Here is a 17,229-nt window from a genome sequence, read left to right as displayed (position 1 = left end):
ATAGTTTTGTATGGTTACTTACTTGCTCATAGGGTTTAACTTAAGTAAGAAATAAAATAACACCTAGTACCTATCAAAAATATTGAACTAGCTGATCATCATTTTCAACATCAAACATAATAAAAGTAACCGGTAAAAGTACTACAGTTTTAGTTTAGTCGCTATCCCACTAATAGGGTTTAGGCCTACTTGAATGATAAACATCTCCTATGTATGATTCTTGCACTACCTGGTCCTCGTTTTCATCAGCAAACGTGATGGAGGTGAGTTTGTAGTTATGCATCAGCAGATACTCGTTGATGAGAAAGTTGAGTGCTCGCTGCTCATGAGGCTTGATGGGTTCCACTTGTAATACCTTCAAATTCTCTGTCGTTGGGGTCTCACACTCTGCAAGCACTTTGTGCATTAATTGTTGCAAACACATGTTATTTACTGTTTGGATTTTTAGAAAATTAGAAAATAAATGAAAACGGTAAATATTTGAATAGTTGTCTACTATTAGGCTAACTTTTAATTACCTGCTATTTTATTGTTGACATACATTTCAAAGCAGTTGTTTGTCTAAAATAGACGGGGATGATGGTGATGTACTATGTTTTATTGTCTTTTCCTACCCAATTGACATTCATTTTTTGGCCTGATCACTGGTCTCGTTATTTTGTAATGGCCACCTTTTCGTAGATAGTGTCATTAGTTTAAATTAAAGCTGTAGTGATGTGACCAGACTTAAAATGTTAAATATAGCCTAATTTAGTTGTCACCTAATTATTAGCTGACAGATGGTTAAATGGTTTTGTTATTTTTGGTTAATATGAAGAGAAAAACAAAACAAGGATGAGTATATTTTAAGCTTCTCTACAAAAACTGATTCATACTAACCAATTGCTTGGTTACGTTAAAAAGCATGTTCAATTAAATCAATCATTTTGGTGGAAAATCCTTAGACTTTTCATTTCAGGTATTTCTTCAGATAAAAATAAAGTCTTATTCTAATATGAGGTTCTTTCCACTAAAAAGCCAATGACAATTGCCATCCAGGTCAAGTTTAAGATCGAACCACCAACCTCTAGAGTATCCTACTATAATCTATTAGCTATCCAGATAATCTTTATATGATAAAATGATGATCAGAGTACTACAGCTTAACTTGATTTGTCCATGCTCTAATGAATTATAAACATTGAAATCCAGTAAAAAAATAGCCTATGACATTGGGAAATAAATAACAAATATTTACTTGACTGTCTAAATACCTAAGTCTTTATGTCAGTCTATGGAAGAATATTACATGGCTTCTGGAATTGACCAATTGTAAACAGTACCTGTAGCAACAGTTAGATTAGTTCGTAGAGCAACAATCGTTTCTTTGGCTTTCCGAAGTTCAAACTCGAGAACTGCCACCCTCTCATCCACTCTGTGCTCACCATCTTCAGAAAACCTCGATATGTCCAATGAGTCCAAAGTGGCTTGACTAGATGAGCGAGCTAAATTACAACACATGTTTAATGAACAGTCCAAAAAAATAAAAATTTAAATACCCCCGCCGCAGCAAACCTGCAGACTAAGCGAATTTCCATTTACCTGGCTGGATTTCTACTAAAATGTTCTCTGAAAATTTTCAGATTTATTTCCTACCAGCAGAGTACCCGTCCTTCGTACGGGGTTAACATATAAGCATAAAATGCTTATTGCAGTTATACGGTACTCAAGCTTTGCGTTTGCAATGGGGGAGGACACAGTCTGGTAAAATTTGCTTCTTAAAAATTAACGGTATTTAATATAGTACACATCTACCATAGCCATAATGTTCTACCACTTCACCTAAACAATAGAGAAAAATAAATTATTAAAAATTCACAAAATATCACAAATTATTTATGAAATTAAAAACATAAACATAACTGTAAACAAGCCTACTTACAATCCCTTCCACCAATAAAATAGTCGTAACTTATCTGAAAACAAATTATAGGTACTGAAATGAAGTATAATACTGGCACAACAAGCAGCAATCTAAAACAACATTCCCCGGGCGAGGCTGAGCTCACACTGAAGCAAGATTGTTGTTGTGCAAGGAGGACGGGACGACATTTCCTGCCCCTAGCACTGAACGTGTTAATGATAGTCTGTGCCTTTGGGAATACAGTTGCAACAGCTCAAAATTACTGTATTCATATTTTCTATGATCCTCGACCAGATGATCGAATGTTACTGTATTATATACATTCTTTTATTTTAAAACTAGGTCTGATGTTAAGGAGCTACCATTCACATTATTAATTAACTCATTCCCACCATCAATCTGAAAATTCCAAATTGTCTCTCAAACAGTTTTAGATTTCGATTGAAAGAAAACTTGGCAATAAATATCCGCTCTGGCTCATAAATTCTCCAAATTCCTTGCCACAAGACAACTGTTTTAATAGATGATTTACAGTAACAGCAAGTAACCTTTGGAACTCCCTGCCCTTATAAATCAGATGCCTAAAATCATGTACCAGACTGACAGCAGTGCTGTAAGAACACTACCTACAGTAAAACCCCTCATATCTCACCTCAGAATATCTGACCTGGTGTCCGATTGTCTACTTGTTTCCTGTCTGGGGTGATAACGCTGAGCGCGATCGGTTAACCGAAAGGCCAATCGCAAATTTTGAGGGCTGTAGTTTTGGCAGACAACTAACTTACCATTGTTGCCGATAACGGGTGTTGCCGCGGAGTAACAGGAGACGATATTGGAGCCTACCGGCTGTTGCTACGGTATTGGAGAAGACTGCAGATTATGCTCCTACTGATATCAGACCTTTTTGCCGTTCTGATCATGGCCCGGATCCGTCATGGACGGATATAAGGGGTTCTAGATAGGTAGGTAGGTACTGTATCTTGATTGGAAGGCTGTCACTTGGCTGGAAGGCCTAGATTTGCTGGAGGGTGAATGGGTGTGTGAATACAAACATTAGGGGATTTCTGACATTGGAGCTTCTGATTTTAAAACCAGTTGGGAGAGTGGCTACTGGCAACGGCCTATATTAGTTAATCCTTCAATGAGTTTTTTAAGAAGCAGGCCTATGTGTCTAACCTGCCGGCGAGATGTAACTTACCTAGTGAGAATGTACATATGTAACTTAATATAGGTAACTTATACTTAAGCGTTTTTTTATGAGTCTGTCTATAGAGCTGGTCATCAAAGTCGAAAGAGGTGGGTAATCGAAAACGGTGACTTAAAACTCTAAAATGGGCTTTAGGTAGGCTATAAGGCTATCTAGCTCATTTGATTTAGGAATAGTAGAGACATGCTAATGGAGTTGAGTTTAAATATTACTTACGTATTGCACAGAAATCTGCTTTTGAAAACTGATTTTCAAAATTGCCAGGGTTGGAAAAAAACTCTTTCAGTTTTGGAATTTCTTTTCCACATTCCACAAGCTCTGAATGTAATTCTAGGGCTGTCAACAAAAACCTGTCTTTTAACAATTTATTAGCTACATCACAGTAAGTAATGTGGGATTCATTTAATTTTGTTTGGTTATCTTTTTCCACGTCTCCTATAACTTCTGGTCCACTCATCTTTTGCAAAAATAAAATTTTACTAAACTAATAAGTTAGTTGAGGTAATATTGAAAACACCTTATTCATAGCCAAATGATCTTGATTATTAAAATTATTTCACTTTAAGATTGGATATCTCACGTGAACATTTGATGACAATTAAATGCAAGAGGAAGATCAAATCGAATCACAATAATTACGATTTGCAAATAAGTTAAGGGATAAAATATCAAAAACGCCAGCCCCAGACATTGTTTCATAAATAAAATTGTGTAAACCAGTAAACCAAGTCCAGTCAGCTCAGCTGGTTTTAGATTTGACGTTTACGATTACGTCGTTTTTGTCTTTACACTATAATTTTTTTCCTACTTCAGCACTTCCACCATGTAATTCTTAAAACACATGGCTCACTTACTCTACAGATCATAGTGACTATGAGCGTATGATAGTAACTAGGGTGGTCTGCCGTTACACTTTAGACGCATAAATGAGCGAAGCATTATTTAAAGATTGTCAATGGCTAAAGCAGCCCTTCAATATGTTCCCTTTCAACAGATTCACCGTTTGTTTGCCCGATATTATTTCAATTCTAAAGAATGACAAATTTATCTGATAGTTTATACTGCACCTTTGTAGTGAAACTGGCCATCCTGACCATTTGCTTGTACTTTGTAAATGGGCATAGCAGGGTGTACTCGTGCAATCAACATTTGTTCTACAATCGTCAGGTCATTTAATTCGTTCGGGACACTTATCCATATTATTTAACACCGTGAATTTAGTTGCATTTGAACAACAACGCGAACAAATCGGTGATTGGTCTGAAGCTGTTAGTTGTTGGCGATGACAGTTAGTGCAAGTGTAACATTTTTTTGCATCTAATTCATGTTGGAATTGATTAGCTAACTGCCTATCATTATCAGCTTCTTCCGCCACTGCTTCATCTGGTTCTTCTTGTTCACGACGCCACTCTCTTACAATATTTGCATTATCGGTGCGACGACCAATATTACGACGTGGCCTTTGAGGCATGCTCAAAACAAATATAGCAAAACTATTACTTCCATTGATAAACTGTTACATTCCAACTTTAACCTAGGATGAAAGTAAACATTGAAATGTAAACAAAACAGTTACAAACAATTATCATATGTTTATCTTATTTAAATGAAACGAGATAAACCCATATGTCATAAACCCAATATAATTTTTCTTTCAGCTTACATTAAAATAATAAGCGAAATTACATGACCGGTAAAATAAAATCCAGAAGGAAATTTGCAAATATTTTTTACCAAAACATTGTGCTCAGTATTCTTTAGCTGTTGGCCAAATTTCATATCAATTGGTCAAGCCATTACATTCTGATGCCCTTACAAAGAAGTTACAAAGTGAGGGAAAGTGAGCTTCGCTCAATAAAGACGGCTCACTTACACTACAGTTCATGCAAAATGGCCCTAAAACTAAATGCATTTACAGCAAACCATATTTATAAAAATAACATAACTATTTTTAATAGGTATTCATTTTAGCGAATTTCCCATATAGGGAATAAGCTATTACCGTAGTACTCATGGTAAGACCTGGACGCGGGACCGATTTTTTTTCGTTTTGAGGTCCCTAGAGGCCAAAAACACCATGCGTTCAAATTCATATATATCTGTCCGTTAGCGCGATAACTCGAGCAAAAATGATCCGATTTTGATGAAATTTAGTACAAACGTGTAAACCTACATTTATTCGAACGAGTTCGCGATCCAACATAATCGGACCATAGGAACAGGGGTTTATGGGGTAAAAATGGGGGTTTCCCATTTTTTTACCCTAAAAACAAAAAAATTTGCAATTTCTTTCTAAACCATTTTGTAGAGCTTAAAAAAAGAAATAATTTAGTATACTGAAGCGCTGTTGTATGCCTAACTGTCACGGAGAAAATTCAAAAATAGTGTAATTTAAAATTCCCATGTTATTCTTATGGAGAAAATGAAAATTGTTGTACTTTAATTGTTTATGAATATATATTGATAACATTATGCAAATTTATTTATTTCATCCTATACTATTGATGTATGGTCAAAAAACACTTTTTACCTTCCCCGTAGCAGCAAACCTAAGCACTCGTTAAATCTATTGTTATTTAAATAGGGAATAAATAACCTATGACTTATTTATGGAAATATTTTAGTAGAAATAATATAATCAGACAAGTTGAAATTCGCTTAGTCTGCAGGTTTGCTGCGGCGGGGATATTAATACTCATTGTGTATTCCGCTATCTATGCTGAGTGTCACTGAGCTATAATAATAACTGGAGTAACCACTCTGTGTTTTAAAAACGTACCACTGTTTTTGCTGGTTTTGTTTCAGAGTTTCGTTTCGTTAGGTTGGCCGGGTGATCGGGTTGGTGGGACTTGTCAAATTAGGATAGCGCTGGGTTCACAACGATATGGTAGGCATACGGTTAAGTATCGATCGTCGTAGTATGAAAACAAATACTATCGAATATCGTAAATCGATTGGCTTCCATAGCGCCAACCAACCAACCAAAACGTAAACAAACAAGTTTAGCTGCTAACTCATGTTTTCCAATTTTTATTTTATTTATAAAAATGTCATCGTATTTACTTATTAATTGTTTAATGTAAAACAGATTGCAAATAACACTTTTTTTAAAATAACCAAACCAACCAAAACCGACAGGCTGAATTTTTATCTCAGGATTAGTGTTGCCTACAGTATTATTTTGAGGCTTCTGATTGGCTGAGGGAACATCATTACCGCGACGATACGGATGATGCCATCGGCCTCGGTGGTGTAGTGGATAGAGTGCTGGGCTGATGATCCGAAGAACCCGGGTTCGAATCCCACCCGTAGCTTTATTTTTTTGTATTGCGTTTTTTTCGTTATCAACAAGTTTGGTTGGTTTGGTTAGGTTATGACGGTTTAATTTTATAATTAAAACATTATGAAATTGAATTTGACCCATTTATAGTTTTATTTTATGAACAGATTTTTTTCGGTTAAACCTTCATTTGATTTTTCATTATAAGCAAGTCTGGTTAGTTTGGTTAGGTTATGATAGTTTAGTTTTAGAATAAAAAAATTATAAAATAGGATTTCAGGCATTTATAATTTTATTTTATGAACAGAACTATTTTTTCGATTAATAAACCTTCATTAGATTTTTTCATTGTCAGCACGTTTGGTTGGTTAGGTTAGGTTATGACAGTTTAATTTCATAAAAAAAATATAAAATTGAATTTGAGGCATTTATAATTTTATTCTATGAACAAAAAAAATTTTCAATTACTAAACCTTCGTTATAGTCAATCAGAAGCCTCTAAATGACACTGTTGGCAAAATTAATCCTGAAAAACAAATTGTGCCACCGACAGACAGAAGGAGAGAAGACAGAGACAACAAAAACTACTAGCACTAGCCTAAAAGGAGAGGAAAATATTTGATTTAATTATGTTATTTAATTTATTCCAACATTGTTCCTTTTGATCAGTTTCATGGTGCATAGCATGGTGGAAGGTGCATAGTGCATTATTATGGAGGAAATATGCAAAGGTCGTCTAAACGCTTTTAAAAGTAAGGGGGTGGTCATTTATCTGGCGTTAATTGCACAAGATACTGGAATATTAATTTTAAAATTCCTCCGTAATTTAAGTTCTTATATATTCATCATGCTGGTTATCAGTCTTACTGTAATTGGATAATAAACATTTTCATTGACAAATTTTATGCCAGGTTCAGATATTATGTTGTACTTATTTATTTGCATTCACTCTCACTGCAATATTGTGAATAAAATTATGGCCTTCCGTCGTCAAGCAAGGCCACATTATGACGATTGACGACAGACATAGGAGCAGCTGCAGCAGAAGGCACCAAGGCAATAGTTTACTTCCACCATGACATGAGACAGCCGGTGAGCCAGAGCCCAGAGCCGATACTAAAAAGTCGATGTCTGTCATCCAGTACAAAACAAGCTCGATATTTAACCGAATGCCTACCATATCGTTGTGAACCCAGCGCTATCCGTCAAATTAGAGGCAAAATCAAGATGGCGTCATCCAACTTAGTAAACAAAAATCTGCCAACTCAACATTATGATTGCAATATAAGTTTATTTATTTAATTTACGAGCAAGAGCAACCCATTTTAACAAGATCATAAACCGATGGTCGATATTTAATCAAATGCCATAGGGCTAATTGGCCTAAACCAATATCTCCAAACCAGGAAACTTGACTAGCCTATTTTCACCACATAGCTTGAAAAGAGGTAAATAAGTTAGTATTTATTTACTATCAAACAAAAACAATTTATAATGTTTCAAAATAACTTTAAATACAGAGGTTTTAGCGTCCAATAACTTAAATAAGTTTTTTATACAAGTCCTTGAAATAACGGATAACATAACCCCAAATAAATAGTATGGTTAGGTTAGAATGAATCATTGAGATATAGATTATAACTGGAGTCACTACTCTCTGGTTAAACGTTAGAGAAAAACGTGCCACTGTTTTGGCTGGTTTGTTTTTGGTGTTTCGTGTTGTTAGGTTGGCCGTGTGATCGGTTGGTGGGATGCTGTCAAATAATTCCAATTCATTCTCTTCGGATTCCGGGTTCTTCGGATCATCAGCCCAGCACTCTATCCACTACACCACCGAGGCCGATGGCATCATCCGTATCGTCGCGGTAATGATGTTCCCTCAGCCAGAAGCCTCAAAATAATACTGTAGGCAACACTAATCCTGAGATAAAAATTCAGCCTGTCGGTTTTGGTTGGTTTGGTTATTTTAAAAAAAGTGTTATTTGCAATCTGTTTTACATTAAACAATTAATAAGTAAATACGATGACATTTTTATAAATAAAATAAAAATTGGAAAACATGAGTTAGCAGCTAAACTTGTTTGTTTACGTTTTGGTTGGTTGGTTGGCGCTATGGAAGCCAATCGATTTACGATATTCGATAGTATTTGTTTTCATACTACGACGATCGATACTTAACCGTATGCCTACCATATCGTTGTGAACCCAGCGCTATCCTAATTTGACAAGTCCCACCAACCCGATCACCCGGCCAACCTAACGAAACGAAACTCTGAAACAAAACCAGCAAAAACAGTGGTACGTTTTTAAAACACAGAGTGGTTACTCCAGTTATTATTATAGCTCAGTGGAATGAATTGGAATTATTTGACAGCATCCCACCAACCGATCACACGGCCAACCTAACAACACGAAACACCAAAAACAAACCAGCCAAAACAGTGGCACGTTTTTCTCTAACGTTTAACCAGAGAGTAGTGACTCCAGTTATAATCTATATCTCAATGCTGACTGCTGAGTGTCTGCACATTATCACAAAACAGTTTATGAAGAAAGAAGAATACAAAGCTGATGGCGATTGGAAGAGACTGAAGAAAAGAACACTGCACTGACTGAGAACTGAGACTGAGACTGAGTAATGAGTAATGTGCGATGATAGGATAGGAAGTGTTTCGTGAAACAGAAACAATAATGGTTGAAATTTTATTTTTGTTTCTGGCTAGAGAACTATTTACTTTCAAGTGACTCGTGTTTCAGTGGTTTATAATTTGTCTGTGGTAAGTAAATGTTTGATTCCAAAGCTGATGGTGAAAGTAACATGCCTACTTAAGCCAAAGCCAAGATTTATTCTTTGCACCTGCAGTCTGCAGTGATAGCGAGATTCTCGCCGTGCTTCCATGTCATTTTGTTTGCCAATATTTACACCAAAAGACAAGAGGAACTGAACAGAAAAATGATAATTCGATCCTCACTTCATCCAGCTAATGTATGGTACCTCGGTTAACAATTGAAATACTTTAAACTACTCGCTAGCGTTATCACTTCATGCTCATTGACATGGTTTGTTTATATTTTAAATAGATCCATTCCTAGGAGTTAAATCAAGCTCGTCTTAGAAATCTCGGTTATCAGTGGCCGAAAGCCGAAGCATAACAAATTTACCCTTGAAATCGTAAATTGCTCAAGTCTAAAGATTAAGTTTTTTAATGGGCTCAAAACATTTTTCAAGTCTGTTTGTGAACCACTAAACTTAATCATGACTGTAGGCTACTTATAGGCCTAGTTAGGTCTTCCTACCTAGTCAAAACTTTTCTATCCTGAATAGGCCTAGCCTACCTAAGTGCTGCTGAAAATTCTCGTTTTCTAGGAAATGCATTAAGTTTGCCACTAATGCCCCACTGTTCTGAATAAGGCTCGAGGAAAGTACGAAGAAAGATAGTAAAGAAGGAAAGTAAAGAAGGAAAGATTAAGGTATTAGGTACTTAGGCCTAGTCCTACAAAATACTGAAAAGGTAGGCCTACTTAACTAAAACAATTTGATTTTTTTGATTTAACTAACTTACCGTAACTCAAATCACTGGAACTAACTCATCTGTCAGCGAAGAAATCACAAACTCAGTAATAACTTAACCCTCCGAGTGTCCCTTGTTTTGGCCTTAATGTCTGCCTATTTTTTGCTCATTTGCAAGGTTTTATTAAAACGGATCTGAGAAGCTTGAAAACAATGTTAATTACTTATACTGTTCTATATACCATTTTGTTTGGAAAATCATGGACTTCAATATTAGAACATAAGATAAGGAACATTTGTTTCAAAAAATTTTTTTAGGTAAAAAAAATAGGCTATTTTGGAAAATTAAAAAATAAGTTCGCGCTCAATGAAATTGTATAAATTATAGGCCTATAAGTATTTGAAAATAGCCACTTTGTTCTAAATTTTATGAGGATTACAAATATATTATAATATAAGGAAGTAGATTTGCAAATAAATAAGTTATGGGCAAAAAACAGATTTCAGTACATAGCTAAGAATGCATAGCCTAACCATAGCTAGGAATCTGGCTGATAATTTACATCAATATCACTACTTACTTCTTCAGGATCATCAACCAGCCCTTCAAAATCACTTAAGTCTTCTTATAATGCACCACGTATATCACTACTTTTGATTTTTAACACTAAAACAATGATAAACGTAATAAAACACATCAGTCATCGGTCCGAGGATAACCAAGCTGTTTACAAATATGCACGTCAGCTGTCTGCTACAATATTTTTGGAACTAGGCCTAAAATGAATAGCGCTTAGAGACAGACCTCCGGAGAAAGCTCTGAATCTGTAAAATAAAACGATACCTAACTCGATCCAGTTCAATCCGATTTTGTCAGTCATAGAGCCTTTGCCGTAAACAGCGTTTGTGAGTCGCTGCGGCGACACAAAACACTCAGAGGGTTAAGCCTTTTAAACTATGTTTTTTAAGTAAGTTTTTTCCTAAACCTGGGTAAAATCAGTCTCCAGCTTTAGATCTGTTGAGGTTATTGGTTTTAAAACACTTGACTAAAAGCTCAGTATTCCACCCCACCGGCTATTTGGAGAAAGTAGGCGTGTGTCAGATTGCTGATACCGTTTATTTTTGCTTAAGTTTTCCTGAGTTAATCAGTAGATTAGGCATTCTTGCCCCGTTGCGAAGCACAGGTAGAACATCTAAAAAAATCTAAAAATATTATAACAAAAAAGCCTACAATGTTGCAGCAACATGTGAAATGATCACAACATTGTTGCATTTATGACATACCGGGTAGCCTAAAAATAGTTTTGAAAGTCCATGATTATTTTCAGAATTTATTCAAAGGAAAGTAAATGATAGAACATCAATGCATGTTCCCTGTAGATTCTACAACATATGGTACAATCTGTAATAAGTGGAATATTACTCAGCATGATCCTCAATTTTTTAGATTCTAATTTGGATTAGAAATTCCCAGATTTAACCAGTCTCTATTATAAAAAAACCCGTTGATTGACACCCCTTGCACACGCAAGCCTTTCGATACATTTAGGTCATACCACAGACAATAGACTATGGTACGGTATTTCTTTTGTCTATGGTCATACCCATAGCGTCCATCTAACTTTTCTATAAGGGGGGCCTGGAGGGTTTGGGATAACCCCTAGTAAAGAGTGGTTATATTTAAAAGTAATGTTTAAAATCTAGATATGAAATGGTTGAATCGTACACATTTTCGTACTAAAATTTGCTTGACCAATTTATTCTTTTTGCATAGTTAAATTTTTAAATTCAAAAACTGCTTTAGCCACTAAGTAGGCCACCCAAGTGATACTTGGCCTCCCCAACACAATGCCTCCATTCATATTTATTGCTTGCCTCTTCCTTACTTTTTTTCCCAGTCTCCTTTCCCACTTGGTCCAACTATCTCAGCTTTTAGCCTTCCAAGGGGTTCTCTGCCTTCTGATTTAGGACCTTTTCTGTTGATTCCCTACCACTAGTTTTTTGAGCATTAGATTATTAGAAGTGGTAGTGAATTAAACTTTGGTTAGGTTAGGTTAGTTTAGAGTTAGAAAAACCTAACCTAACCACAATCCACTAGTGGACTAGTCAATAAGAGCCAATAAGATTTATTGCAGCCATTAAACATAACATTTTGTAATAGGCATTGTTACAATAGTACTTACGGAAAGTTAAAAATATTATCATACATCAGTTATAAATTTCATTACGGTAGGCTATATAGGCCTACAATATCCTATTTATCCTATTATCCTATTTAGATTCTAAACATGATATGTCATTAGGCCTATTTAAAAATTCTTCCTGAGTGCAGAATGCTTTTGATTTTAAAAACTCAGTAGGCCTAAGTTTACCCAATCTTTCTTTTAAATTGGTTTCAAGGTAGTTTACGAAAACAAGTAGGTAGCTCATTGAAGAAAATATGCTGCATTTAAAAATGGCTAGGTTCCTATTTAAAGATTTTGAAAGTCGAATTTGAGGTGTGACTAGGTTATTTTTGTGCCTCGTGTTGTATGGATGAGAATAGCCGAAAGATTTTAATAGAGATCTTGCTTCTTAGATCTTGCTTCATAAGTTGGAGTTTTATGGAATCAGAAACAGTGCTCTAAATCTTTTGTGGTCTTATTTAGCAAATCGTAGACAGGCGGTATACGCTGATGGTGAATGGTCCTCCATCGCCCTCAGCAACTGTGGGGTACCTCAAGGCTCCGTCTTGGGCCCCCTTCTGTTTTTAATTGCTATAAATGATCTGCCTATGAATCTTAGTTGCAATTCCTATCTCTATGCGGATGATACCACCTTGCTATCTTGTCACAGTGACCTTTTGCATCTTAAGTCAACTGTCAGAAACACAGTCTATACTGCTGCTGAGTGGTTTTCAGCTAATAGTTTTCTTTTGAACAAAGACAAAACACAATCAGTCATATTTTGCCTTAGACCTCTACATGATATAGGCCCACTTGAAGCTGAACTGTCCAATGTGGTAAAGTTTCTAGGTGTCCATATTGACAAACAACTGACTTGGTCTGATCATATAACGCAACTCTGTACTAGGTTAAGTAGAATGATCTGCCTTTTTCGTAAGCTTAATGATTTAGTTCCTATTAGTTATTTAAGATCAGTTTACTTTGCTTTATTTCAGTCTGCCTTGAACTATGGTATCATTTTTTGGGGTAATAGTTCTCATGTCTCCGATGTCTTAATATTACAAAAAAAGGTCCTGCGCATAATGGCTAGGGTTGATCCTGAGGAACATTGTCGCCCCATTTTTATTGAATTTAATATTTTAACCGTTATTAATTTATATATATTTAATATCATGTTAACTAGTTTTAAGGAAATGGACTCACATGCCATAAGGAGTGATTTTCATGATTTTCAAACTAGAAACAGACATCAATTTGATATACCCCATGTTAGACTGAGCAAAACAAAGAGAAGTCATAAAATTCTGGGCCTAAAATGTTTTAATAAATTACCCAACAAATTGCTATCACTTCCTTACAAAGTTTTTAAAGCTAAAATTCATATGTGGCTAGTAAAGAATCCGTTCTACAAACTTAATGATTTTTTAGAATTTCCTAAACCATTAAATATTGAGTAATTGATTGTACTTTTTTTTCTATTATAGTTATCCTCATCTGCATGTATTTTATATTATCTTTGTATATTTTGATTTGACCTTGTACTCTACATCTATTGTACTCTTCCTTGACAAATGTTTACCAACATAATACCTTCATTGACCATTCCACATGCATTTGTAATGTCTATTGGAAAATAAAGCTTTGATTTGATTTGATTTGATTTGATAGGTTGTTTTTTATGTAAATTAAATTTCAAAGAATGTACATAGATGGCAGGGTAAGCAAATTTAAATTGGAAATGTGATCCCTACAGGATTCTTGATCTTGCAATCCTAGCATAGCTATAAAGGGCTTTCTTTTGCCAAACAAAATGCTTTCTGAGCAAAATGTTAACCACTCTCAGAGACGAACCATAAAGCAGCTGTGAGTTAAAAAAACCGTAGTAAGTCATTAACAAAGTATTAAAACTTACACATGATCTAAGTTTTCTCAAGATATAGGTTATTCTAGCCAATCTTTTATAAAGTTGTGTAATGTGGTTATCCCAGCTTAATCTGTTGTCAAGATGGATACCTAAGTGTTTGACTGTTTTATAAGCATCGGTGGGGTGATCTTTTTTTAGTGAAAAGTAGATGAATTCTGTTTTCTCCTCATTGATAGCCAAATTACGGTATTGATTTTATACCAGAATTTAACACAGTTTAGGGCATGATTAGGATCAGACCCAACTGTTAAAATATTATCATCTTTACAGAACAGGGTACCTAGTATCATCAGCATAAAGTATTGATTGAGTAGGGATATTAAAAACTAAAGCTGTTAATACAAATCTAAACAGGAAAGGTCCTAAAATGGATCCCTACGGAACACCAGCATTCAATTTAAAAAAATCTGAATAATCTTATCACCTATCACGACCTGCTGTTTACATTTTCCAAGTTAGGATTGAATGATGTTTAGTTCACAGTTCCTAAAGCCATAGTAATATTGTCACCTTTCTTGTGAATTGGCGTTACTCTGGAGGTTTTTGAACAATCAGTAAACTTGCCTTCAATTAAAGCAAAATTTATAAGATGTTGGGTTCCTAAAATAGGATGTAAAGGTTCCAGGATAAAATCAACTAGGCCTATGTAGTAGGCCTACTAGAGTAAAATTGGAGAGTCCAAACAAATCTTCACTACGGGAACCACTAAGTTTACCGACCAAAGAATATACTTCATGTTTATCAACAAGGGTCCATTTAACTGTCTGGATGTCAGGAGAATTAGAATATGGTTTAGAGCAGTTACTCAATAATTCAAGATGAGTAATTACCTACATCATTAGTGGTAGTGAGTTAACGGGAAGTTCCCTGATTTATTCTCCAGAATAAACTTTGTTAAGGAACCTTCTATTCTCATGACATGTTTTGCCCATCTTATCCATCTACTCTGTAATTCGGATACAATATTACGTGGGTCTTTTAATAACTTCCTCAGTTCCGAATCATGTTTCAACCCCCATTGTCCATCAGCATAGGTTGGTCTACACTTTTATAAATTTTTTTCAGACTCTCTCCTTTCCTGTTACACATAAATATTTTTTTATTCAAAGTCGAATTTTCTTATCTGTGCAGCAGAGCTAGTCTGATACGGTAACTATTTATATTTAGCCTAACTTTTATCGTTTAATGCGGTGAAAGATGGTTGTTAACAAAGGGGGTGGGCCTAGAAGGACTAGCTGTTAAATTAATTAAAGTTCACATTCAAAACCCTTATGAAGAAAGTTGGTAAGCATCACTGGGTCTTTGAAAACAAAGTTTAGAAATAAATAAATTGTTAAAATAACTTAGGCCTAATCAGGATTTTACTAATCAACCTAAGTCCTTTGCTTGGCTATCTGGTCTGTAGATTTTGGTTTTGTATAGGAAATACAGGCAATTTAATAATGTGAAACAGCTGTCACTGTCAGTACAAATGTTTTTTGTGAATAATTAACAACTTGCTGTTACCCACGGGCCTCACCCCGTTTGACTTCATTTAAGTAGCCTACCTATTATTAAAACTATTGATTGGTTAAGTTAACTAGACGTTGGGGATATACTTTTGCACCGCTGTCCAATGGGCACTCGGTTTAACTAGCGTCTCAGGGACCTGGTGAGAAACTGATGATCATAAAATTAATTTTATAATTTTTAATTATAAAATGAAACTCTCATAACCTAACCTAACCAACCAAACTCGCTGATAATATAATACTTTAATACATTTCATTGAAATGATATTAGATAAAAATCAAATAAAGGTTTACTAATAAATCAAAAATATTTCTATATTTTTGATAATATCATAACCTAACATAACCAACTAAACTTACTGATGATTTAAAAAGATATAAGATAAAAATAGGACAAAGGTTTACTAAAAAAAAATTGTTCATAAAATAAAATTATAAAAGCCTCAAATTCTAACAAAAAAGTACAGTTAAGGAATAATCACATTCTAAGCAAAAATCTTTAACAAAATTTTAATGTCACCGGCGGGATTCGAACTGGATACCTCCCGAACATGAGTCGAGTACGCTACCCACTACGCCACGATCACCGATGGCTGCGTAACGTATTGTTGCGGTAATGGTGTTCCCTCAAGAGGGGAGTGATGCTATACATTCTGTTAGAGGTGCAAAAGTATATCCCCAATGTCTTCTGTTAAGTTACCTAAGCTGAAAAAAAACAAATAATCACACCTGATTTTAATAAGGTAAATCTATCTTATATACTAAAAAACTTTTGCAAAACTTATGACAGCTAGCCTGACCATACCACTGGACCGAATTATACATGGTTGGTACCAAATAAAAGATATTGACCTGTAGATGTGCAGAATCCCTTTATAAATTGAACTACCAGAGTACCCGTCCTTCGTACGGGGTTTAAATATAAGTATAAAATGCTTATTGCAGTTATACTCAAGCTTGGCGTTTGCAATAAGGGAGGACACAGTTTGATCAAATTTGCTTTTTTAAATTTACAGTATTCTATAGTGTTACACATCTACCATAGCCGTTTATGTTCTACCACTTCACCTAAACAATAGAGAAAAATAAATTATCAACAATTCTCAAAATATCACAAATTATTCATGAAATGAAAAACATAAACATAACTGTAAACAATCCTACTTTGACAGTTCTCATTGTGAATCACAGTTTTTTGTTGCTGCTTAGTTCAAATTAGCTGTTTTCATAAATGCAAAAAAAATATAGTGCTGCACCCTGTTGGTAAATCTTATAACTTTTTAAAGCTTTTCCATATCATAGAACCAACTTTTTTAGTTGAAACAGCTGACTAAATTCTTTATTTCCCTTTAAATATGAATACTCATAAGGTTAACATGGGGAATTACAGAGCCACTAGGGGGGAGCCCAAAATGATTATTGAGATAAGAATATGCCTATATGTTAATCGGGAATGTAAGCTATCATCATGCCAAATTTCAGGCCAATCCGTCCAGTGTTTTATGGATTTTGGCTAGGTTAATTAGACAAGGGCCCCTTTTAGCGAATTTCCCATATAGGGAATAAGCTATTACAGTAGTCGCAGCTAGTTTGGGCGCGCGGACCCTTGTGTACTAGCCGTGCTGAGAGTAACGGCTCGCTCACCCCCACAGCCTCGATGAACAAGCCCAGAGAGCCGTGTGGGCCAGATGTTTTTGGAAATGAGCAATAAACACTCCCCTCTACACC

General features: G+C 35.2%; 2 protein-coding genes across 3 annotated transcripts in view; one reads left to right on the top strand and one right to left on the bottom strand.

The window, feature by feature from the left end:
- Positions 1 to 3,812, bottom strand: part of LOC129003108 (RAB11-binding protein RELCH homolog) — a 35,882-nt gene extending 32,070 nt beyond the window's left edge. Inside the window, exons 1-3 of the mRNA XM_054431345.1 lie at positions 3,327 to 3,812; positions 1,323 to 1,484; positions 230 to 387 (exon numbers count right to left, since the gene is read on the bottom strand). Of these exons, the coding sequence (XP_054287320.1) occupies positions 230 to 387; positions 1,323 to 1,484; positions 3,327 to 3,567 (561 nt within the window). The 5' untranslated portion in view covers positions 3,568 to 3,812. The remainder of the gene's footprint in view (positions 1 to 229; positions 388 to 1,322; positions 1,485 to 3,326) is intronic.
- A 5,231-nt stretch (positions 3,813 to 9,043) lies between these two features.
- LOC129002653 (uncharacterized) overlaps positions 9,044 to 17,229 on the top strand; it is a 49,732-nt gene continuing 41,546 nt past the window's right edge. Inside the window, exon 1 of one of the 2 annotated variants that reach the window (XM_054430625.1) lies at positions 9,044 to 9,167. The gene's annotated coding sequence lies outside the window, so the exon portion shown is untranslated. Of the gene's footprint in view, positions 9,168 to 9,883; positions 9,903 to 17,229 lie in introns of those variants that run through there. The other variant, XM_054430626.1, reaches the window with a different exon arrangement.

The sequence above is a fragment of the Macrosteles quadrilineatus genome, unplaced genomic scaffold, assembly GCF_028750875.1.
Source record: "Macrosteles quadrilineatus isolate MER2022 unplaced genomic scaffold, UCM_ALF_1.0 Scaffold_9__3_contigs__length_116548681, whole genome shotgun sequence".
NCBI classification, from domain to species: Eukaryota; Metazoa; Arthropoda; class Insecta; order Hemiptera; family Cicadellidae; genus Macrosteles; species Macrosteles quadrilineatus.
Note: the sequence above shows the minus strand (reverse complement) of the source record. Positions and strands in the feature narration are given on the sequence as shown.